Source organism: Dipodomys ordii, unplaced genomic scaffold (genome assembly GCF_000151885.1).
Source record: "Dipodomys ordii isolate 6190 unplaced genomic scaffold, Dord_2.0 Scaffold8, whole genome shotgun sequence".
Taxonomy (NCBI): domain Eukaryota; kingdom Metazoa; phylum Chordata; class Mammalia; order Rodentia; family Heteromyidae; genus Dipodomys; species Dipodomys ordii.
Window position 1 is genome coordinate 27,236,576 of NW_012267224.1, and position 25,746 is coordinate 27,262,321.

At 43.8% G+C, this 25,746-nt stretch overlaps 1 protein-coding gene across 3 annotated transcripts; it reads left to right on the forward strand.

Moving 5' to 3' along the window:
* Positions 1-4,799: 4,799 nt before the first annotated feature.
* On the forward strand, positions 4,800-24,643 carry Srd5a3 (steroid 5 alpha-reductase 3). Of its 3 annotated transcripts, none has more exons than XM_013008984.1 (5): positions 4,800-5,027; positions 15,831-15,973; positions 18,700-18,945; positions 23,030-23,164; positions 24,213-24,643. In XM_013008984.1, exons 1-5 carry the CDS (start codon positions 4,807-4,809, stop codon positions 24,470-24,472), a joined length of 1,005 nt encoding a protein of 334 aa, XP_012864438.1. In that variant the 5' UTR covers positions 4,800-4,806; the 3' UTR covers positions 24,473-24,643. The 3 variants fall into 3 exon arrangements, with proteins under 3 accessions (XP_012864438.1, XP_012864439.1, XP_012864440.1); XM_013008985.1 differs by having other exon boundaries at positions 18,700-18,897; XM_013008986.1 differs by having other exon boundaries at positions 18,700-18,897; positions 23,042-23,164.
* The last annotated feature ends 1,103 nt before the right edge of the window (positions 24,644-25,746 follow it).

Sequence of the window (25,746 nt, forward strand, 5' to 3'; positions counted from 1 at the left end):
AGTATGAGACTGGCTAATGTAATCCAAACCTCCTTTCTCTGGTTATCTGAAAATTGATTCTGTGATGTTCTGGAAAGTAGGGAAACCACCACCACCCACTCCCTCATGCCCAAGATGCTTTTGCCATTGGAAAAAATTCAAAAGGGATATCTACTGAAGAGAAAAGAAAAGAAATTTTTAAAAAGCTGGGCACCAGTGCTTCACACCTGTAATCCTAGCCATGCAGGAGGCAGAGATCTGAGGATTAAGGTTCAAAGCCTGGGCAAAAAAGTCTGTGAGACTCTTATCTCCAATTAACTAAAAAGACAGAAGTAGAACTGTGGCTCAAGTGGTAGACTGCCAGCCTTAAGTGAAAAAAACTAAGTAGAGTGCCCAAGCCCTGCACCAGTAACAGCACACATGTGTGTGCGCACGCGCGCGCGCACACCCACACCCACACCCACACACACACAGAGGAATGGAAAGGAAAGGAGAAAGAGAGAAAGAAAAGGAAGAAAAGAAGGAAGGAAGGAAGGAAAGAAGGAAGGAAGAAAGGAAGGAAGGAAGGAAGAAAAAAGAAGGAAGAAAGAAAAAGAAAGAAAGAAAGGAAGGAAGGAAGGCAGGGAAGCAGACAGGCAGGCAGGTAGGCAGGCAACAAAGAAACAAAGACAGACAGATATTATGGAAACATGTAAGTGCATAGGATATCCTAAGGGATATTTGTAACTGAGTAATTCTTCAGCATTTAAGCATGTTAGTAACTACTCTTGGAATGAGCCTGGGATGCCTAAGCTGTACTACAAAGAACAAGCCCAATGTTTGGACTCAGTAATGCCTCCCCTCCCCCCCCCTCTCCAGTCACTGAGTCAGTAAAATAATATTTGAAAGAAAATGAACTGCAGTTTTGTTGCAGAGCTCCTTCTGGAACCATCTACCCATCCTTCGAACATCCAGATGCTCAGGATGGGTTTAGCACATTGTAGAAATATTGGTTGGATGAAAAGATTCTTTCTGCTGATTAAGTTCTATATCTGAGGGAGTGTCCCCTTTTTCATGGTGTCTGCTAACAATGTGAAGACATTCAAGAAAATACTACAGCTAAAGTTAGTGGTGCTTTTATGCCAGATTCCTCTTGTAACTAAACACATTGTTAAGGAAAAATTCCAACAACATGGATTATCTAGCCTTGGTTAGGAAAACATAACGTATGACATAAAATGACAAGATTTTGTTTAACACAGCATAATACTACCAGATAATTCCAAGGAACAAATATTTTCATTGCTTTCTGAAAATATTGCTGAAAATAGTTTCATTGCTTTCTGTCAATATTTTTCTAAGACACTAATTAAGCCTAATCAATTTCGTGTGGCAGTCTACATGACCCATGTTTTCTCTCCAAAAATAATTACCTTCTGCATGTCAAATGGAAAATGTAGATGCAACTTAGGAAATGAATTTCTGTGTTCTATGCATTGAATGTAATATGGAGAACAGGAAGCATATTAATGAAATGACTTCTTTAAATGATGTAAGTCATATAGGAAGGAAAGCTCACCTCCCACACTCTTCCTTTTAATTGTTCCATTTCCTCATGTTTTATCCATTACGAATGGCATGTTTTACCATTAACCTCGGTGAAATAATGGGACTTCAATACTTCAATTATTGTGTACAATAATAAACTACTATCTATCACATATAATTATTGCAATGGGAATCATAAAAACAATAGACCAAAATATTCATGTGTATGTCAATAATTTGGAATGAACATTTACTGCCTTACAATGATTCCTCTATTGATGGCTGGAATTTCTATTGAATGAGTCATTCATTAATATTTATGGGGAACCTATGTGTCAGGCACTAGAAATATACCAGGGAATAAAATAGCCCAGTCTATTCTCCTGAACTATCTGGTTTAGCAAAAAGACAAACAATAAACACATAATTATAGATTACATGGGAGGTGGGTCAGAATGTGGGAGATTATGTGAGAAGTAAGGAGAAATGCAAAAAATATGGGGTATGGTTTTATAATATCTTTTTGATTTTTTATTGGCAGATATTTATTGCACAAAGTAATTGGTTTAATTATGACATTTCTATTTAAGTACATATTGATTACCCTGTTTTCATCTCTTGTCTAACCTATCTTCTCCTGTTGGTCTCCTTCCCCTTCCCAAATAATCCTTCTGCTACTTTGTCTTTTTTTTTAATCTAGACTCTGCATATGAGATAAAACATGGAATGTTTGTCTTTCTGAGTCTTTTACTTAACATATTGCTCTCTAATGCAATCCATTTTCTTAAAATGATATTTTTCTTTATGGCTAAATAATACTCCATTGTGTATATACATATATATATATCACATTTTTATCCATATCCATTAATGGGCAGCTGATTAATGGGCACTTGCTATTGGAATAGTGCTTCACTATGAGTGTGCAGCTAACTCTATTGTATATTGACTTTGATTCCAGAAGTAGTGGTTCTGAATCATCTATGGTGGTTTATTTTTATTTTATGGGGGGAACCTCTATACAGTTTTCCATTCTGGCTGGACTAATTTGCACCAACAATGTGCAAGATTTTCTTTCTTCTGTATGTACTTGCCAGAACTTGCTGTTTTCCTGATAGTGGCCATTCTAACGAGAATAATCTTAATGTCTTGCTAATTTGTGCTTCCCTGATGTTGAGCATGTCTTTATGTACTTCCTTTTGAGAAGTGTCTGCTGCGTTCATTTGCCCTTTTACTGACTGTATTGTTTGTTCTTTTGGTGTTTAATATGTTGAGCTCTTCATATATTCTGAACATTAATCCCATCAGATGAGTAGCTACCAAGAGTTTCTCCCATTCAGTAGGCTGTCCCTCCACTCTGGTAATTGTCCCTTTTGCTGTGCAATCCCAGGTGTCAATTCTTCCTATGACTTCCTGAGCCTTGGCATCACGGACATTGCCTTACATTTATATGTTGAAGGATTTTTAGGGTCTTCTCTTTTAACGTATATTTTGAGCAGAGACTCAGAAGAAGCAAGGGAGGGAATCAGGTAGACCTATGAGAAAGAGCAGCTAGGTCCACTGGGAGAAGCAGAAAGGCCCCAAGGCAAGCACTTGCTTAGAGGTTGAGCAATAACCAATCAAGAGACTCATCTGTTAAATCTTCATCATTAGAAGGAATTACTTAACCACTGTTTTGAAAATACACCTTAAGCACCAAGGCAGAAAAGAAAACAAATTCAAAGATTGTTGTAATCCCATCAGGTGGTAGGACAGCTTAGACTAGGACCCTGGGGCAGGAGATGATAAAATTATATCAAATTCTAAACATATTTGAGGTAAAACCAACAGAATTTAGAGGGAGATTTGATGTAGTATATGGAAGATAAAACTTGAAACATTTTTAAGCAATGAATTTTGAAGAATGTTGATACCAGTTTCTAGAGAAAGACATGAGTAAATTGAAGAGAGGGAAGAATCAGAGATTGCTTTTAGAAATAAGATTTATTAAAAATGCATTCTTTAAATTGATTAGTGGTCCAGGGGGTGGTCAAAGCAGGGGTTTGGTATTATTTCTAGCTCCGAGACTGCTCAAGATCATGATTGGTGTGGGGGAGGGTAAAAAAAACCCTGAAATTATTATGGGACATAGATTTGGGCTGGGAAAAAGAAACAACAAAGCTTCTCAAAAGCATTGTCTTGAAAAAAAAAAAAACATTGTCTTGGCTTCTACCTGCAATCCTAGCTACTAAGGAGGCTGAGATCTGAGGATTGGAAGTTCAAAGCTGAAAAGTTCATAAAACTCTTTTACCTCCAATTAACTACCATAAAGATGAAAGTGAAGCTGTGGTAGAGTGGTAGAGCACCAGCTGTAAGAGAAAAAAAAAAACCAAGTGAGAGTGTGGGGTCCTGAGTTCAATCCCAGCACACACACACACACACACACACACACACACACACACACACTGCAAGAATGTGAGCTCCAAATAGACAACACTGATCTTATAAACCCGTCCTGAAGGTCCTCAACAGTGCAGACGATAAACCTACAATAATCTTTGATGAAGTTAACATTAGAAAGCCCTTTTTCAAAGAGTTGAGCAAACTTTTTTTTTCTATAGTAGAAAACTCAGTATTGTTGAAAAGCGATGTCAAGAAATAGCATCATCACGATGTGGAGGCAAATGTGCAAAGAAACAGCTGTTGGGGAAACTCGGCAAGTGGAGCTTTCGTGGCACTTTTTCAACGACAGCTATTTTACGTGCAATGTGTGCTTTACACGTTCACACGAAGGTACACATGCTGAACATGCGGAGACACTGTTCATTCTCGCGCGTGGTTAGCCAAGCACCCCTATCCTGACAGATTGCAACCTGATGTCTTTTAGGTCGCCTTTCTTTCACTTCCTGCGCCGTTTCAGTTGCCATAGGCGGCTCCGCGTGGGTTCCGCGCTCAGGATTGTCATGCCATTGGCCGAGTGGCACTCTAACACGTCAGTGCACCACAAGGCCCGCTCCGCCAACATGCAACTGATCAGGGTGTTACCATTTTTCCGTTGGACACGAAGCCAAGACGGGCACTTGCCAGCACGCGGTCTCGCTTGCGAGTGGGGAAGTCGCAATCCAGTTCCACCCGGGCAATCTCTGGGTCCAATCAGGGGACCGCGCGCGACCGAGCGAGGGGGTGTGTCCGGGGCGTGCCGATGGGGCGTGGTTTCACGCGTGGCGTCACCGGCGCCCCGCCCTCCTCAGGCCGGCGCGCCCGGGGCCCTCTCTAAGTAAGAGCGGCGGGTTAGGCCGCGTGGGTTTGCGGGAGCAGGCCATGGCTCCCTGGACGGGCGCCGAGCTCCTGGCCCTGAGCCCGCTGCGCGCGCTGTGGCTAGCGCTGGCCGCCGCCTTCCTGCTGGCCCTGCTCTTGCAGCTCGTGCCGCCCGGCCTGTTCCCGGGCTATGCGTTCTTCCAGGATCTGATCCGCTATGGGAAGACCAAGCTGGGCGGAGTGCCGCGCCCGGCCGCCTGCCGCGCCTTTGACGTCCCCAAAAGGTAACCGCGGTTGCCGGGGCGTCGTGCTCGCCGGCCGCCGGCAGGGGGCGGCAGAGACGGGCCCGTGCTGCGCGGCCCCGCGGTCCCGGGCTGTCCCCGGCGGTCCCCGGCTCCGCCCGGCCAGGCCCCGGCTACCTCCCGCTTCCGCGGCGCCCGGGGACGCCGGGCTCCGGTGCCCGCCGCCGCTGTTCACGGGCGCGGGACGGTGAACTCGCGGGCGCCGGGGGCTGGGGGCGGGGGAGGAGTCCTCCCGGGGAAATGGCCGCTCGTCCCGTTAGGCCTGCTCGTGGGGCGACCAGGGCCCAGCCTTTGTGTCGGGTTCTCTGGCCGGTCCCCGGTGTGGCCCCCGCCTCGGGACCTCGGAATTCGTAGAAGTGAAGGCGGATCCGCCCCCTCCCCCGCTGTCCCCACCCCCGATCCCCGACCGCGAGGACACGGGAGGACCCGGTGGATGCCACCTCCCCGGGCGCAGCCCTGACGTCCCTGCCCGCAGCTGCCGCCGCCTGCAGCTCCTTTTGACTTTGTGTTCTCATCAAGTTGAATGAAAGCATTGATCGTCGAGGCTTAAGTAGAATTCATACAATGCCCTTCCTATTTTTGTCTTATTCTCCACTTGGAGTTCAGGGGTCAGCCAACCCCTGTGGGAAACGGGAGGGAGAGCGCCGTGGCTTCCCGCTCTCTCCCTCTTCGGGGCGCGCCCTCAGTTAGCTCATAGGAAGGACTTCGAATGAATGAGGTGAAAGGATTAAACGTTGAATGGCGCCTCGGGATTTCAGTTGGATGAGCTTTGACCCTGAACGATGACAGAGTTTCTGATGGACTAAAACATCTAAAGCACTCCTGGCAACCCAGGGATGCTGATGACACAGGCTTAAGTATCTCTGGCTTCTGAAACACAGGAGATGCTAAACTCCTGTCTGTGGAGAAAGATCTACCAGGTGGCAGCTCTTGAGAAGGGCAAGCTAAGTCACTCAGAGCCGACACCCAGAAAGAAGTGCACAGGCTCTCCGCCATACCTTCTGTGTCTAAGAGACTCTTTAAGAAACAAAACAACAAAAAAGCCAGGAACAAAAATCGCTGTCCTGTTTTCCCCTGGTTTGGTTTCAGTATATCCTTTTCTGCCTTATAACAATTTATTTCCTCACTTTTGAAAAAGATAACAGAGTCCCTGGATTTAAGGGCAGACTTCAAAGCCTCCTCTGCATTTACCTATTTCTCTAGATGGGGCACTCCAGCTGTTAGTGCTCAAATCTGTCATTTCGTAAGAGGTAAGAAGGACACTTGGAATCTCTCACTTATTCATTACTATAACAATTGAACTCTTTGTACGTCTTGTCATTTCAACTATATTATGAAATAACTTTTGCCTTTTTCTTCCCTCACAGTTCTAGATTAGAGCCTCCTATGATGTTAAGTGGTATGAGAGTTGTTCTCATTGCTGTATTTTTCCTAAATTAAAAACATCTTTCAGTCCTGGAAAAAGTACAACAAATCCAGGCCAATAATGAAAGGCACTTATTTTTCTCAAAAAATATTACTCATGACAGGGCACCAGTAGCTCACTCCTGTAATCCTAGTTACTCAGGAGGCTGAGATCTGAGGATCGAGGTTCAAAGCCAGCCCTGGCAGGAAAGCTCAGGAGACTCTTACCTCCGATAAACTACCAGAAAACCGGAAGTGGTGCTATGGCTCAAGTAGTAGAACAGGCTGGCTTTGAGCTGAAGAGCTCAGGGACAGTACCCAGGCCCAGAATATATATGTATTACTCGCCCCTTAAATTCTATGCCCCTGCATCTAAAAACAGTCAACGATAATTGGAGTTGGGAGGAAGTGAGAGTTTGTAGCTTCCTTCTATTCTGCAGTTTTCTGATCTTCATGACACTGCTAGAGACTGGGACAACTCATTTCTATAATCAGAAGAAAATGATGAGTTGGTGGCCAGGGAGCACTGGAGAGATTTTACTGCTTTTGTAACTGGGAGTCCTAGGCCAGAGGCCTAACTCCAGGGGTTCCACAGTCAGATCAGGTCTTTCCTCTTGCCCCAACATACCAAATAAAACTGAGAGGATTCGTGGTGAAGAGTACTATCTATTTTGCTATTTATCTTGAAGGTAGAGTTTCTCTTAACTTTTCTGCCCATGCTGGCCCCAAACCAAGATCCTCCAGATTTCAACCCCCTAAATAGCTAGAATTACAATTATGATCCACTGGTACCCAGCATTGAGTTGGATCTTTAAAAACAAGCAAGAATAGAAAATGAACTGGGCCACTGACATGCCTATTGTCCTAGCTGCTCAGGAGGCTGAGAATCTGAGAATCCTACCACCTGGGCAGACAAATCTGGAGACTCTTCTTTATAACCAGCAAAAAAAAAAAAGCTGGAACTGGAGATGTTGCTTAAGTGATAGAGAGTTCAAGCCTCAGAGAAAGGGAGGTTATAACATGACTTGGACATATGGTAAAAGGAAGCAAAGCACTTCAGCCCATTTTCCAGGTGCAGGCTAGTAGTTTAGTTTTAAAAAGAGGAAGAATTGAGCCAGGTGCTGGCTCACACCTGTAATCCTAGCTACTCAGAAGATTGAGATCTGAGGATCACAGTTCAAAGCCAGCCGTGGCAGGAAAATCCATGAGACTCTTATCTCCAGTTAACCCCCAGAAAACCAAAAGTGGTGCTGTGGCTCAAAGTAGTAGAGTGCAAGCCTTGCACAAAAGTGCCCATGCCCCAAGTTCAAACCCCATGACTAACAAAGAAATAAAAAAAAAAAAAGGAATTAGGATGGTGGGGGTAGAGAGGTGTGCATAATTAAACAGGCAAAGTGGGGTCTTGTTGATCCTTGTCAGGGGTTCTAGAGAAATTGATATCTGTCATCACTCAAAACAATCTGAGTTATACTAAGAAAGGTCATGTTGTGTGTGAGTGATCTGTCCCGCATAGAGGTAGTTTCCATCCCTAATAAAGGTGTCCATCAGTCCTCTCCTGGCTCCTTCCGGGTGACTTCAGGAAACCCAGGCAGAAAGAAGAGAGGGATGAGAAGCTTTCATCCTGCTTTTAGTTGTGTTCATGGGCCTAAGTCAGTACTTTTTTTTAACCAAAAGCAGTTTCTCAGTACTGTTAGAATTTCTTATGAGTAACCACCGCCAGCTGGGCAGGCACTGCCTTGTATATCCTGACCACACTACTACTTGGAGAGTGTGCCTTTCCTCATTTAGTCCTCACAGCAGAACAGTCATCATCATTGAAACACTAGGTTTTGAGAATACAGGCCCAAACTCCAGGAGTCCCACATGAAGTCCAGCCACTCACCTTCCCAAATAAAGGGAGGTAAAGGGGGCTGGGAAGTTGGCTCAGTGGTAGAGTGCTTGCCTTGCATGCCTGAGGCCCTGGGTTCGATTCCTCAGCACCACATAAGCAAGAAGAAAAAAGCCGGAAGTGGCGCTGTGACTCAAGTGGTAGAGCGCTAGCCTTGAGCTGAAGAGCTGAGGGACAGTGCCCAGGCCCAGAGTCCAGGCCTCATGACCGGACCCAAAAATAAATAAATAAATAAAGGGAGGTAAAGGACAAAGAAAGAAGGTTCATTGTGTGGCAGCCATAGGAAGATAGCACTTCAGAATTCCTTCAAGGTACCAGACTTCAGGATAAATAGGGAAAATTGGGGACAGGGAGTAAGAAATGTAGGCACAGCGAAAACAGTCCCAAGCCACCAGTGTGACCTGGTTGGCCATTAGCTTAGTCTTTCTTTGTGCAGGAATTGTTACCTCTGAGGAGAGCAGGAGCAATGGAGCATGGTCGCTCTGGAGCTTTTAGCTATTCTCTTCAAGATGATAAGAAAGCATTGTTTGTCTAAGGGGCAGGGTTTGTTGTTGTTGTTGTTTGTCCCAAAATGCTTATGGATGAGTCTTGTTTTCCCTGAAGCCCAAGGTGATTGTAAAATGAAAGAGCACAAAGGGGGGAGGGGAGGGCTTCGTGTCCAGTTTTCATTTAACTGACAGGCCCAATAGAAGTTATGTCTTAGATGTCCCATTCACAGGTGTGCAGATTCGTGCCTAGCAGTATATAACTTCATGGTGCAAATGCCAGTAAAATCCCAAACTCTGAACCCTTAGTGTGCATCTGGAGAAGGTCTTGCAACCCACAAAGCTGAATCTTATGAAAGATCAAATGAGAACAGACTCCTGCCCCCGTGCTGGCCCTTAGTATTAGCTTAGTTCATCCAATTTGAAACTGTTGAGTAATCTTAATCTATATGCTTCTATTTAAATAGTTTTCCATAGTATCTCTGACATTTGAAGATAAGCCTATGATTTCTACACTTGCAAACTGGAGCTAGTTGTTAATTGTGTTTCTGCATTTAAGGAGGCAAGAATAAAACCTTAAGTGAGCTCCTGGAATGTTAGTTTGCATTACCTGTCTGTCCAATAGGTTTTTTAAGATGACAGTTGCTTTTATTTTGATTCCTAGACTTTGGATTTCTCAAACAGTCTGAACAGATGGGTGCACTGGAATAGAGTAACAATGCTCTGGACTCCCATAGTAGATGGAAACGCTACTGTTGCTTAAATTTCAAAATGGTTCCAAAAAGGAATACTGTAAATTAAGCTGTGGAAACAGGGTTTCCCAGGCTTTCTCCACTGGAGTCCATCATGTCTTGAGTGGATTGGGGTCTACAGATAGGATGCAGGAAGCAAAAAAGAGGGGAAGTCATATTATTTTTACTAATTTCTGGATGAAAGTTAATATTTCCTTAATTATAAATGTAGTCAGCAGACCACAGTAAAAGTAGTAGGGCTTGCTAAAACTTTGACATTTTAATTTATGTATATGTGTGTGTGTTAGTTAATTGTGTGGTAATTGGAAATAAGAGTCTCGTGGACTTTCCTGCCTGGGCTGGCTTTGAACCTAGATCCTCAGATCTTAGCCACTTGAGTAGCTAGGATTATAGGCATGAGCCACCAACTCCTGGCTGTGATAGTTTTTAATATACATTAAAAGTACTGAAGATACTACAAAACAGTTTCTCATCACCATGATAACATTGTAGTAGCACCACTAAATCTGGTTATTTGATACAAAAGAAATGCACATACTGTGAAGGGTAAACAAAGGAGGAGGCTGCAATGCTTGGTAAGAAATGTACGCATTATCCTGCCCATGCAATTGTAACCCCTCTGTACAGTATGTTCACAAATAAAATTAAATTAAATTTTAAAAAAAAGAAATGCACATACTCACATATTACATATTTGATTCTTTATTGTTATTACCTATCTGTCAATGTTGTTTTCCTTTATAATCCTTACAGCTTTACACTTATTTTGAGAAGGGTGTACAGCCTTTGTCAGACTGCATTTGCATCTGTCCTGAGTTATCTGGAATAAGAGCTCCAGGTCTGAGGATAATTAGCCCCTTCCATCAGTAAGTTTTGAATGACAAGAAGAGGTTGTATATTAACTTCAGTCCTTATTCTTAGAATCAACTTTGAATGATGTACCTCCTCTCTCCTTCATTCACTGAGAACCAACATTTACTGATACCTGCTATTGGTCTACAGGTATTCTAGGCTCTTTTGAACCTATATAGACAGAGACAACCCTTGTAAACCACGCAGTATAATTTCACTGGGATGAATGCTTTAGAGGAGATCCAGCAGTGTGATTTGATCATTACCTAGGAGTATAGAGAGGTGATAGGGAGGGAAACCTAGAAAGGAGAGGAGGGATGAGGAGAAAGCCCACAGCAGGGCTTTATAGGCATGGATGGAGGTTAGGTTTTGTTCTGAGTAGGTGGAAAGTAATGCAAGGTTGTAGTGGAGGATGAAGCACTGTATCATCTTACTCAGGTTTCACCAGGATGATGGCTCTTTTGTGGCAAGGACTAGACAAGAAGCTGCTGTATTAGTGGCACTAGTGTGAATTAGAGCAGTAGTGTAATGGAACCACTAGTTATTTAGCACAGGGTCAGGCACCTGAGTAGAACTCAACAAACATTGACATTAGTTAACCCTACAGCTTCCCCAGTTAGGGCCTAGGATCAGTTCCAGCATTCCGCAGATATATATACGTACATATTAAGTCAAATCCTGTCTCCTGGTCCCATATCACAAAGGAGTTCCAGCCACTCACACTAAAGTCCCAGGCTCTATGCAGTCCCATCTCTACCACCCGACTAGCTCTATGCCAGTTTATGGACCTCTCTGTCAGTCCTTTGTCCAGCCTCAGGGTCTGTGCACTGTTCTGTCTATCTGAAAAGGTTTCCATCTACTTGGCCATGTGGCTTTTGTCATCACTTATTGTCACTACTCAGATATTACCTTCACAGTGAGGCCCTCCTTATTCATCTTGTTTAAAATGATCATCTCCAGCATCCCTTTTTTACTCTCCCCTGCTTTTTTTCCCCAGTAGCAATTAACTGACTTTTGCCATATTTGTAAGATTTACACTGTGTGTGGGTGGGGGAGGGAGGGGCGGAGATCTGCAACGGTAGGGGTGGTTATCTTGTCACGCACTTACTCTCATATCTCCAGGCCCTACAGCAGTCATGGTTCAAAGTAACCACAAAAGTGCTTATTGATCAAGGAGTGTCCACATAGAGCTCTTTGCCACCTTAAGGATTAGCTTGTCCCTGCTCCCAGAGGCTTGGGAAATGCTGCTACATGGAAGTCAAGTGTCCAAGGAGGGAAAAGGATCATGTTGCAAACAGAAAGCAGTGGAGATGTTCCATCTATATTTTGTGGCTTGAGTTGGATCTTTTTTTTTTGCATGGGGGGGAGGGGAGGGGGGAGGGCGGGCGGTGGAGGGAATGCTAGGGTTTGAACTCAGCCTTGTATACCACTGGACTGGACTGGAGTCTCTAAAACTTGAGCCACATCTTCAGCCTGACATTTTGCTATTTGTTTTGGAGGTGGAGTTTCTGTAATATTTCTGCCTATGGTGGCTTCAAACTGAGATCCTCCAGATCTCAGCCTCATAAGTAGCTAGAATTACTGTCATGAGCCGCTGGCACCCAACATTGAGTTGGATTTTGAAAAACAAGTAAGAATCGAAAATGAATTGGGCCACTGACTCACACGTATCCTAGTTCCTCAGGAGGCTGAGATCTGAGAGTCTAGATTCATAGCCAGCCTGGGTAGGCTAATAGAAGATCCTTATCTTACAGCCAGCAAAAAAGTTGGAACTGGAGATGTTGTTTAAGTAGTGGAGCGACCCGGAGTGTAAGCCTCAATACGAGTACACACACAACAACACCAACTTCTAAGAAGAAAATGTGTCATATAGAGAAATTCAGAAAGAAAAACAAAATGCAAGAATAGAATAGGAAAACAGCCAATGTACCCTCCAAGGAAAGCATCCTGGCACAAGTTGGGCACAGCAAGAACAAGGTGTGGCTGAGCAACTCATATAAAAGACACTTGAGCACCATTTACTTGATTTAAGCTTGATTTCAATTGGTTCTGTAATGGAGGTGAGAAAACAGGTTGAGGCAAGCTGGGTTTCATGAATAGAGATGACCAGAATGGTTAGAACACCAGAGTCATCTGGGCTCAGTCTGGAGCCAAGAGGTACCCCTGTGGGGTGATCTTCTCTGAGCCTTAGTTTTCTCACCTGCCTCATGACGATAATGAACTTTATAGTTGTAATCTTTTTTTCTTCTCCCAGGCACCAGTCTGCAGCCCCTGTGCAACAACTAGATTATTCTCTATGTGACTAATGGCTGATTATTTAAATTTAAGAATAAAATGAATAAGCATTGCTCTTTTTAAAATGTTTTCTTTTTATCATGTTAAGATATACATGACATAAAAATGTACCATGGTAGCCAAGCCTAAGGGTACATACCTATAACTCAGCATTCAGGAGGCTGAGGCAGGAGGATTACAAGTTTAAGGCCAGCCTGTGCTACAAATAAGATCCTATTAATAATAATAAAATTTCAATTACCATGTTGACCCATGGCATTGTCAGGCCACCACCACTGTCCAAGGCTTTTCCATTAGCCAGAAGGTGTTTCAAACATTAGTTATGACATCATGTCACTCCTCTGCCTAAGTAGATCTCCATTACAAACCTAGCATTACAGACGTACACACCATGAATGCTCTGCCCCTCTTGTTCTTGGTCAAGCCACACAGCCTACACATGTCCTTTTTTTCTCCTAAACACACCCAGCATGCACTCACCTCAGTACCTTTACAGTTATATCTTCTGCCTAAAAAGTGCTTCCCCCAGAAGTCAGCGACGATTACTCATTCCAGCCACCTTCACTCCCAGAAAGGCATCCTTCACCACCTATCCACAGTAGCCCCCATGGACCCTCTCTGTCCATTATACTAGATGTTGACCACCTGACTCCTGTGAAAGGTAAATTCCACTAAGGCAGCAACCTGGTCTGTTTGCTCCCTGCTTAGGACCCAGTACACTCTGAGTACACTATAAATATTTTCCAGAAAATGGAGACGGTAACGCTGGTGGCCTGAAGTTGCTCTTTAGAATCCAGCCAGCTCCCCTGTCCCATGGGGCCTGCAGAGCGGGGCAGTCCCGTCCAGCTCTGCCCTGTGCGCTTAGTTCTGAGCTGTGAGGCTTAAGAACAATCTGAAGTACAGCTAAAGAGTAGGAGCCAGGGTTGGCAACTGACTCTGATGCATCAACTGGAGAAAACTAGGCTCGTGGGCTTGGAGAAGAGGGTGGCTTTCTTCAAATAGCTTTGGAGCTAATGTGTGGAGTTACAGTTTATCTGTGTGTGTGTGGTCCTGCAGGGCAGAGACAAAGTTGACTAGCAGCAGGTAAGAAAACAGAGCAGGTGGACTGGGAAGGTGGCTCAGTGGTAGAGTGCTTGCCTTGCATGCATGAAGCCCTGGGTTCGATTCTTCAGCGCCACATAAGCAGAAAAAGCCAGAAAGGTGCTATGGCTCGAGTGGTAGAGCACTAGCCTTGAGCTGAAGAGGTGAGGGACAGTGCCCAGGCCCAGAGTTCAGGCCCCTTCACCTGCCAAAATAAAAACAAAAAAAGACAAAACAAAAAACTTCAAAAAAAAGAAAAGAAAAGAAAAAGAAAACAGAGCAGGTTACTATTGAATGATAGGAGTACCGCTGAGTTGTCAGACTGGGCATGTCCTGGAGGCTGTGAGTTCTCTTATGAGTACACTCGGGTTCATCTGGAGCCCCTTCCCTTACGTTTATCCTCTATTGGCATAGTTCCTCTTTAACTGACACAAATGCAAGAAAAAGGAGGGGCTTAATATTGATACGGGAAAGGCCAGGTGGTTGCTTATCATCCAGTATAGTCAGAAAGCTTCTGAATTGATTTGAAGAGAGGAAAAGTACTAATTGAATAGCTCTTAACTCCAAAATACAAATTGCGCTAATATATGCCTCATGGAAAAACTTCCCACCTGACCTTATATATTGGGGTCTTAGTCAAACACTGGTGCACTAAATGGTACTACATAAAATGATCTTCCGTGTATGTGTATAAGGTTCATATGGAATATGCGTGAGTCTATGTTTAGACTCTGGTCCTATCTCCCAGATATCTATTAATGTGTATGAAAATATTCCATTAACCCTTCCCCCCCATCCAAAGTCTGAAACACTTGACTCCAAGCATTGCAGAGAAGGGCACCTGTAGGTTAGGCACAGGAAAGGGGCCCTCAAAACCAATGAGTGTGGCACTGTGTAGAAGGATGCAGAGAAGGGGCATGGGAAAAGCAAGAAGAGGGTGAATGGTGGTGAAATATAGTGCAACTGTGTATGCAGATGACATGAAGAACCTCAATGAAAGCTGTTGACCAGAGCTAAGAGAGGGATATCCTGAGCAAAACATAATATATGCTTATCAGAAACACCATAGTGAAATCTCTTGTGCAATTAATACATACTAAAATAAATGACAGGAAAAGAAAATAGGCTTAATGTGGGGAGGGGCAGTCTAGGGAAAGGGAATAATGGTGAATATTGTAGATATAGCTTGTTTTCTGTCTAAAAATAAAGACCTTTAAAATTGTTTTAAGAAGAGGAAGTGGGATGGGGAGAGGAATAGAAGGGGTGAGGTTGATCAGGATACATTGTTTACATGTGTGGGAAAGTCACCTGAAGCCCCCTTTGTATGCTAATTAAAATTAAGAACAAGTGAAGCCTTCAGTGCTATAAAAGGTGATTCTATTTGTCAAGTCACCACCATCTTTCACATTAGGGTAGGATTGCCAAGTTCATTCTGTTGGTTTTGTGGACCTACTTGTATTTAGTTTGCAAAATAGATTCAGTGGTTCTAAGAACTGTAACTATAAGGCGTTCATACCTAATTCTATTATTGTAATATTAGTTATGTTACAATTCAAGAATCTGAAGTCGGCACAATGCAGAAAAGAACTAAAGCCTAAGACCTTCTAAGTTTTTTCTAGCCTCAAGTTTATACTTGGTTAACAATGTGATCAACAATATGGCTGTTGCTACAATATGGCTAGAAAGCATTTCACAGATTTTAATGGTGTTAGAATCATCTAGATTCTCATTGCAAGGTCCTGTGGCCCTCTTGTTTGGAAATTGGGCCTGATTCTGTTACCTAGAAGAAGAAAGATTGCTAGCTGCTTCTTAATGCAAGTTCACAAGGTAACTGGGTCCTTCTAGAACAGACCTCTTTTCCCTATAAGTTCAGCAGTCCCATGATTTGAAAGGCTTTAAAAAAATCTGAACACTACAGAATTTAGGTTGTGTTAAAAAGCAAAATTCTACTCTGGAAAGGGTGGATAGGCGAACTGAAAAGAATCATCCTACTTACCCTGGTGTTTGTCTTTAACTCCTCCTCCTGCAGATACTTTTCTCACTTCTATGTCATCGCTGTACTATGGAATGGCTTCCTGCTTTGGTTCCTTATACAATCTCTGTTCCTGGGAGTGCCTTTTCCAAACTGGCTTCATGCTTTGCTGAGAATTCTTGGAGCAGCACAGTTCCAAGGTAAGCTGGATCTCTACCTCCGTACAACACTATTTCCTCCTCTCTGCTCCGTCCTCCATATGGGAGCTATGTGCATTTCTTGCGTCTCAGGTGCCTCATCCCAGGGTCCCAGGGCATCAAAGGGTTTGCATGGTTCATTGCTGGATAGCCAAGGGAATATCCCCAAGTCATCACTAATCATGACACAGCCAAGTTATACTCTACCCCTGATGTCAGAGAATGTTGTACCATGTACAGGACAGGCCCTCCTCCCTCTGGTATTTTTAGTACTGATGATACACATGAGGGGAAGTTTTCAGGATCCCTCAAGTTGAAACAATTACCATTTATACAAGCCCCAGCCAAAAGCATGCCATAGGAGTCAAAGTATTAATTTCATTAAAAAAAATAATTTTGAATCGGCTGCCGGTGGCTCCTGCCTGTAATCCTAACAACTCAGGAGGCTGAGATCTGAGGATCGCAGTTCAAAGCCATCCTGGGCAGGAAAGTCCGTGAGACTCTTATCTCCAGTAAACCACCAGAAAACTGGAAGTGGCACTAATAATAATTTTGTCAAAATGTTTTAAAAGGCTTGTTATATTATGAGGCTTTGGTTACAGAATAAAAATTTTCTGTATGCTGGGCGCTGGTGGCTCACACCTGTAATCCTAGCTATTCAGGAGGCTGAGATCTGAGTTCAAAGCCAGCGCTAGGGAAGGAAAGTCTGTGAGACTCTCATCTCTAATTAGCTACCAGAAAACTGGAAGTGGAGCTATGGCTTAAAGTAGTAGAATGCTAGCCTTCAGCAAAAGAACCTAGGCCCTGAGTTTAAGTCCTACAACCAACCAAAAAAAAATTTTTTCTTGTAAATACTTATTGTCCAGATTACAAAATGGACTTTAAATTAGCCACATCAGTAGTATTTAGAGGATATATGGAACAATTTTAAAGGGGAAGAATTGGACTGGAATGAGAGAGGGGGGGTAACACTGTTCAAAAAGAAATATACTCATTACCTGTCTTATATAACTGCAACCCCTCTGTACATCACTTTTACAATAAAAATTTTAATGAAATTAAAAAAAAAGAATTAGATCTAGATGAGGTAGCATGTGCCTACAGTTACGCAGGAGGCTGAGGTAGGAAGATCGCACAAACCCAAGAGTTCAAGACAGACTTGAGCAATACAGTGATCCTGTGTCACAGCCATGGACTAGCCTCCATTACGATCAGGCAGAACTTGAAACAATCGTTCTCTGTCCTCATCTCTGTCCTTTGTTCCAGCTGCCAAACCTCTGGCTCCCTAGGAACAATCTTTTCTGTATCAGCAGTGGGGCTTGTCACCCAAGAGGACAATCAGAAAGAGAAAAGCAGTGTTGTTCTGTTGGGAGGGGAGGGACGGAGAGACCTCAGCAAGTCAAACCTTCCCTCAATAAAAAGTCACCATTTCATTTGTAGGCAGTGGGATCCGCTGGTGTTTTTTGCATTCAGAGTGTTAATTTGGGGAGTTCACTTGGTTGTTTTAACCCATTCCTACAGAGTTAAAAACCAGGCTTTAAGTTATTTAAATTACCAACGGCCTACTGAGGCCTTTCCCTCAGGAAGGGAAGTAGATGGGGGAGGGCTTAGAAGGGTCCTGGTTGGGTTGTTTCCTTTTTTAAAAAAATTCTTTATTGCTATTATAAAGGTAATGTATAGAAAGATTACAGTTATATAGGTCAGGTAACAAGTACATTCTTTTTAGACAATGTCATCTCCTTTCCAGTTTTTCCCTGCCCCCCCCACAAGTAGTATAGTTCATTTTGAACATAGTGTCTAGTAAGTACCACTGTCAGGTTTTTATTTGATCTAAGTGCTAGTTATATAGGTGAGATGGTATGTGTGACTCACTTGAAGAAGGAAAATGTAGGGTTTATGTTATTTTTAAAATAGCTATTTTTGGCTGAGCATGGAGGGTTCACATCTGTAATCTTAGCTACTCAGGCTGAGAGCTAAGGATGGAAGTTCAAAGCCAGTCCATGAAGAGAAATCCCAGAGTTAACAAGCAAACAAAAGGATGGAAGTTCAAAGCCAGTCCATGAAGAGAAATCCCAGAGTTAACAAGCAAACAAAAGGATGGAAGTTCAAAGCCAGTCCATGAAGAGAAATCCCAGAGTTAACAAGCAAACAAAAAACAAAGCTTGAGGCATGGCAAAAGAAAAAATCCAAGTGAGAGCCCCAGCATAAACACACACACACACACACACAGTCTTTCCTTGGACCTCTTTGGAGGGATGAGAAGCGCAGCCGTTTTCTCCAGACTCACTGTTGCCCTAAAAGTATAATTTGTTTCTTTCCTTTCTTCTTTGTTTTGTGTGTGTGGTGCTGGGATTGAACCCAGGACCTGACCTCTTGCTTGCTAGGTAAGGGTTCCTCTCTTCAGCTACACCTCTAGCGGTTCTTTTTCATATTGCCTAACATAGAAAGAAATGAGTTATCCTGCCTCCATCGAGGGCTCTGTGGTGCCTCAGGGACCTCGCGCACCTGGGATTCTCTATAATGAAGCGCAATTAGGTGATGGTTGTGGTCCCTCTCTGGCACTAATTTACAGTGTAAACCTTGAGGCAAACTCTCTGACCACATGTGTCCCATCCTAAAAGGAAGAATGTATTACCTACAGCCCTTTTCTGGCTCCAGTCCTATGTAATACTTAGTTTCACACTAAGTATTGGAAGAGAGATCTGAACTCGTGGCCTTCTGAAATGCAGGGGGTGAGCTGGCACTGTCGGCGTTCTTGGTGTTGCTGTTCCTGTGGCTGCACAGTGCACGGAGACTCTTCGAGTGCCTCTATGTCAGCGTCTTCTCCAATGCCGTGATTAATGTAGCGCAATACTGTTTTGGACTTGTCTACTATGTCTTGGTTGGCCTAACTGTGCTGAGCCAAGTACCAATGGATGGCAGGAATGGTGAGTGGTCCCTCCCATATCACAGGCCTCCTGAGGGGTGGTCTTCAGGTAAGTGCTCACTCATGCCCTCTAGGGGATTAAGGAATGAAAGCAGCCCAGCCACTGTGCATTCTGGGAATTTAGGCTCTAGGTTTTACAGAATAACACATCCAAGGGCATATATTCACAGTAACTTCCAAACCTCAACCCACAAACCAGCAGCCCTGCGATCAGGGAAGATAATAAAGGGCAACACCTGAATCAGCCTGATTTCAGGATGGGGTTTTTTTTTTGTTGTTTTGTCATGAGTCCTTATGATGGTTCTCTTATAACAAAAGGGAGAGGACAGCAAAGCTGGTAAATTGAGATTGCCTTCCGTTTCCTGGCTCTCTAGCCAGCAAGTGGAAAGCAAAACCTGTATTTACAAGAAGTAAACAAAATGGGTTTGGTTTTAGAGTCTAAAGGGAGCTATCTAAAACTTGTGACTGTTATTTTTGTAAAAACAACTTGGGCATATGATCATTCCAGATTCAGTTTTAAGTGCTAGGCATTGAACTCAGCGTCTTATACATGCTAGGCAACTACTGTACACTTGAGCAAAACCCCCAGCCCTTTTGTTTGCATTTTGTTTTTGAGACAGGGTCTCTTGCCAGGATCTCTTGTGCCACACTGGCTTAGAACTCATGATTCTCCTGCAGCCACCTCCTAAGCGACAAGATTACGGGCATGTACACCATACCTACTTCTTTCTGGGTGATTGAAATGGATGTTTTTGGTTTTATTTGTTTAGTTTTGTTATGCCTGTAATGGGGCTTGGATGCAGGACCGCACACTCTCCCTCACCTTTTCAAGCTCACAGCTGGCTCTCGACCACTTGAACCATGCCTCAGCTCCTGAAATGAATTTTTTTATTTAATAATATTTTAAATTGTTTTTATAAAGGTGATGTACAGAGGAGTTACAGTTACATAAATCAGGTAAAGAGTACAGTAAAGTGTTAAGGCTGGTTTTTAAAAAAATTTTATTGTTATTATAAAAGTGATATACAGGGCTGGTAAAGTGGCTTAGTGGTAGAGTGCTTGCCTAGCATGCATGAAGCCTTGGGTTTGATTTCTCAGTACCACATAAATAGAAAAAGCTGGAAGTAACACTGTGGCTCATGTTGCAGAGTGCTAGCCTTGAGCAAAAGAAGCTCAAGGACAGTGCCCAGGCCCTGAGTTCAAGCCCCAGGACTGGCAAGAAAAGTGATATATAGTTTGATTATAGTCATGTAAGTCTAGGAAAAGGATATATAATTGTTTTTGAACACTGTCACTCTCCCCTTGCCCTCTCCCAGTTTTTCCCTCCTGTCCCCACCCTGAAATGAGTTTTAATGCCATGGTTTCCTTATGGCCCAGGCACTTTGTCCTTCATGACCATTTTCTCTAAGTCCTAGGCTCCAGGCTTTGTTGGTGACCTGTCCATCCTCATAAATCAAGACTGAGGTATAGATATGTCCACACTCTGAGTGGGCCTTCTTCCCTCATCTGAGTTATGTCCACCTGCCCCCTTCTCACTGTTGCTGTACAGCTCCTTTGACTATGAAATGATTTGTTGGTGGTGGTGGTGGTCATAGGGCTTGAACTCAGGGCCTGGGAGCTGTCCCTGAGCTCTTTTGCTCAAAGCTAGCACCACTTTAAGCCTCAGCCCCACTTCCAGTTTTCTCATAAGTTAATTGGAGATAAGAGTATCACAGACATTCCTGCCCGGGCTGGCTTCGAGCCATGATCCTTAGATCTTAGCCTCCTGAGTAGCTAGGCTTACAGGTGTGACCCACTGGCAACCTGGCAAAGATGACTTTAAGGTATAACTTAGGAACAGTCCTCAGTTTGTGAATTATTTATGGTCTCCAGCCACTCAGCCGCCATGTTGCCATGTAATTCCTCTGGACTTCACCAGCTGTCTTCCTCCCTGGTCGGTGGCATACATGTGTTTAGCCAGTATTGTAGTGTGAGCTGTCATTCCTGGTTCTCCACCAGAGGAACTTTCCAGAATCTTTCTAAGAACATTTTCATTTTTCTGGAGCTTTCTCCCAGCCCTTGGCTTGGCTTCTACTTCACTCCCATGGAAATAGGTGAGGAAAGGCAGCATAAGCACCCACAAAATAGCATTCTGGATACTCCGCTCAGTTCCACCTGGTCCTTCAAGAGGACTCCTTGGGTCATTGGGGACAACATGGGGAGAGCTGATTTGCTGACCTGTTGGGAAAGAACATATTGAGGTATCTTGTGGCCACAGTGTGTGCTGTAAGTCACAAGCCTGTAATCCTAGCCACTCAGAGACAGAGACCTGAGGATTGACTTTTGAGCTAGCCTGGGCAGACAAATCTTGATATTCATATCTCCAGTTAGCCAACAAAAAGCCAGAAGTAGAAGTGGGGCTCAAGTAGTAGAGCACCAGCTTTGAGCTAAGGGACAGTACCCAGGCCCTGAGTTCAAGCCCTAGTACTAACACACATACAAGAATGGGCCTGGGAATCTGTTAGACCTCTTTACTGAATCTCTCTACCAGAGCCTGTACCAGAAATTAGAGTACAGACCGATTTTAGAGTCTCTGATGCTATAAACCAGACTGTAAGTGTAATCGTGCCTAACTTACTGCCACATCCCTTGTGCTAACAGCAGCACCAGGCTTCACAGACACCCAATAAATAACTGATGAGTAAGTCAATAAAGTACCAGAGCCCAGATAAGACTCTTGGTGAATAGTATCCTTCTGCCTGCCTCCCCTTCCCTGGGTTATAATCCCATCTTATTCTCTCACCCCTCAGGGAATCCCTCTCTGACCTCAGAGTAGAAATTTGACCTCCAAGATCCTCATTTAACTTAGAATCCTGTCATGACATACTCTTGAAGGCCATCAGGTTTAAAACTGTGTTTTTCATATTATTAACCTATAAAAAATCCTTTTAGTAAATGGCAAGTCTTACTGACCACTAAAAGACTACAGCATAGTAGATTGTTTCATGGAACAAGTTGTTGGGTGTTTGGTTTTTTTTTTTTTTAACAAAAATGGACACATTGGACTTTATCAGGTTCTCATTCGTCATTAGCTATCCTCAACTCATTCCCACTTTACGTTCCCATGTAGAATGGCATGATTCTTGGTCCTCTTACTTGAATCAACTTTTAGGGCTCCCTCCTAGCAGCAGTGTCCTTGCATTTTGCTGAAGATCAGTGAGCAACTTTTGCCTCTTCCATTGAGACTGACAAGATCAGGGTGTTCTGCTGATGAGGTGGAGACCTTCATTGACTCGCTCATGTCCTTCAACGACCTTCCTTCTTCCTTTCTTCCTGGTAGTCAGAGAAGAAAGAAAGGCACAGTTCTTTAGCGTTCCTACTCTTGGAACGATCTCTCAGACCAGGGCCTCTAATTGAGAAAGGAATTATTTTGTTGTTCATCTTACAGTTCAGATTTCTATTTGGGAGAAATCCTCCACTCATTTCCTTCACCGGCTGGAGCCACGCAAACCAGCCTGCCACATTCCAGATCCTGCTGGTAGTTGGGGCTCTGAAGGGCAGTTCATGGAGAGGCTTCTTTCGAACATGTTTTCCTGACAGGAAACATGAGCAAGAAGACAAAGTCCTTTCACCACACAGAGCAGAGCAGATAGGAGGCCGAGCGAAAGCTTTGCGCCTGAAGCATTTGAAGAAAGTTTGAGAGTATGTGTTAATATGGACCTCTGCCTGAGGCTACCAGAGCCATCTAGAGCTGAGGGGCAGATCCCCTGAGTCCAGGGAAATGGCACAAGAATACTATGATGTGTGTGTGCGCACGCACGTGAGTGTGCACGTGTGTGTGCACGTGTGTACACACCCACCCATGCCAGTACTGGGGCTTGAACTCAGGGTACTGTCCCTAAGCTTTTGTGCTCAATTCTATCACTCTATCCCTTGGGTCACAGCTCCACTTCCAGCTTCTCTAGTGCTTAAAAAAATGGAGATAAGAGTCTCATTGACTTTCCCACCTGGGCTGGCTGCAAGTCATGATTCTCAGATCTCAGCCTCATGGATAGCTAGGATTCTAGGTGTGATCCACGAGAGCCCTGCTTAGGATAATACAATTTTTTGACTCCTCTATACTTGGCAGAGTTGGCTAATACTTATTTCAACAGTCTATGTGATAGGGAAAAACGTCCTGATGCAAGCGCGATGGTTTCACATCCTGGGAATGGTGATGTTCATCTGGTCCTCCGCACATCAGTATAAGTGCCACGTCATCCTCGGCAATCTCAGGAGAAACAAAGCAGGTGAGCTGAGAGGCTTTCAGAGCCCCTATGGTAGCCCTCAGGAGTTAGCTTTCTAGGTCCCTTCATTCCCTTCCTACCTCCTCTAGATTCAATTCCTACTTTGGCACGATGCCTCTCTGAGCTTTGCTCTTCCTGTCTGTAAGGGAAGGCCTTCTTCTGATGGTGCCTCCTCCCCAGGTACCTAACTTCTAGTCTCTGTCTCTGAGCTGTTCTCACATTGGGAGGTGACCCTGCACAGATGGATGTGCTCCACATGGAACAGCTCCTGTGACCATCGAGTTAGAGTCATCCCAGCCAAAGCAACAGCCTGACTTTCTAGTTCATTTGTATTAACTTACCATGGGTACAATTTCTATTAGACTGTTTATAGTACTAAAGAAGCAATCCTGAGGGGCGTTGGTGACTTATACCTGTAATCCCAGCTACTCAGGAGGCTGAGATCTGAAAGTTCCTGAGACTCTTATCTCTACCTAAACACCAGAAAACTAGAAGTAGCGCTGTGGCTCAAGTGGTAGAATGCTACCCTTGCGCTGAAGAGCTCAGGGCTGAGGGAGAGTGCCCAGGCCCAGAGTTCAAGCCCCACGACTGACCAAAAAAAGAAGAAGCAATCATGTTATTTAGTATTTCTGTAAAGCTTACTTTGTGCCAGGCCCTATTCTAAAAGCTTTATGTATAATGCCACAGCACCTGCATACTAGGAATATAATCTAATCTTTCCACAGTCTTGTCATTTTACAAACAAGGACACTTGGGCACAATGAGATGAAACAATTGTATCTGAAGTGTCACAGCTAGTCGAGGAAGAGCCAGGGTTTGAACTCATGCAGCCTGACTCTGGAGTAGCCTCTGAACCCTGGTGGTGAGATCTGGGCATGTGCCATTTTAGTAATAGCAGGTAGACAGTGTAGTAAGGCAGGATGCTGGTATACATACAGCTATGCAGCACTCTTTTCTCAGTACACGTTTCTGTCAGCGATGGGTGAGTGAAATCATGAGATTTCTTTTCTAAAACTCCCAGTGCTCACAACACTGTCTTTTCCCATTTCAGGCATAGTCATTCACTGCAACCACAGGATCCCTTTTGGAGACTGGTTTGAGTACGTCTCTTCCCCAAATTACCTAGCAGAGCTCATGATCTACATTTCGATGGCTGTCACCTTTGGTTTCTACAACACAACTTGGTGGCTAGTGGTGACATATGTCTTCTTCAGCCAAGCCCTGTCTGCGTTCCTCAGCCACAAATTCTACAAGAGCCAATTTGTCTCCTACCCAAAGCACAGGAGAGCTTTCCTGCCATTTTTGTTTTAAGATCACCTCCGTCATGAGGAATGCAAGCCAGGAGACAAGTTCAAGTTCCTAGAGACATAAAGTCAAAAGCCTGCAGGATTTTCTACTTTTACACAAAGAACTTCTTTTTTTTTTTTTTTTTGCCAGTCATGGTGCCTGAACTCTGGGCCTGGGCACTGTCCCTCCGCTCTTCAGCTCAAGGCTAGTGCTCTATCACTTGAGCCACAGCATTACTTCCAGCTTTTTCTGCTTATGTGGTGCTGAGGAATCGAACCCAGGGCGTCATGCATGCAAGGCAAGCACTCTACCACTGAGCCACCTTCCCAGCCCCCACAAAGAACTTCTCACAGAGTGAACGAAGCAGTATCCCTCCAAGAGTCTTAAAAAAAAAACACGTTTTTTATTGTAAAAATATTGTACAGAGGGGTTACAGTTACATGAGCAAGGTAATTTCCTATCAAGCATTGTTACCTCCTCCTTTGTTTTTTCCCTACCTTCCCTTCCCTCCCACCTCCACAACTACACTCTCCTCTCCCCTCATTTCCCCCCCCTCACCCCCTCCCCGCCTAAATTGTAAAGTTTGTTTTTCAACATAGTGTCTTGTACATCTCATTGTTACAATGGGTCAACCTATATCCCTATTTAAGCATTTTGTTTTTTCCCTTTAGAGAGGTGTATATACAAGATGCAGGGCACCGACATCAAATACAGTGAAAACAGGGGTTATACCATCCTCCAAGAGTCTTGAGAGTTGCTTCAGCCACTTCAGGCAGATGTGGGGTGCTATGTCTGCTTGCTTTATAAAGTCAAGCATGCATGCACAATAGATGGGACTTCTCCAGGCTGCTTCACGAACTCCTGACCAATACTCAGGACACCCTCACATGCCCTCATTCATACACCAGGGAAGATGAGAACACCTGCGGCTGGGATGGCTGCTTAAAAACAATGGGCTGCCCTGCTTGATAAGGTATCGAGTAGGTGCTCAATAAACATTTGTTATATGTCAATAAAAGAATTGCCTTTGAAGATAACATGAGGAGATAATTTTGCACCAGTAATTTCAGGGATAAACAAGTATGCTTGAGTTAGTCTATACTTTTATGTATTTCCATAAAGATCTCCAGTTATGTAACTATCCACAACTGTTTCCATGCAAGTCAGCCAAACAGAAAGTTTCAAAAACTCTTCTACTAAATTCTCTTTTGATAGTCCTAATTATACTATCAGAAAATAAAATATTTTTTATAAACCAGGTGCTGGCAGATAATGCCTGTCATCCTACCTACTCAGGA

Excerpts from the sequence above, each read along its gene's own strand:
- Srd5a3 (XM_013008984.1), top strand. The coding sequence starts at position 4,807 with ATGGCTCCCTGGACGGGCGCCGAGCTCCTGGCCCTGAGCCCGCTGCGC. Across the intron at positions 5,028-15,830 it reads GCCTTTGACGTCCCCAAAAG|ATACTTTTCTCACTTCTATG; the intron begins GTAACCGCGGTT and ends CTCCTCCTGCAG. Across the intron at positions 18,946-23,029 it reads TCCTGAGGGGTGGTCTTCAG|TCTATGTGATAGGGAAAAAC; the intron begins GTAAGTGCTCAC and ends TTATTTCAACAG.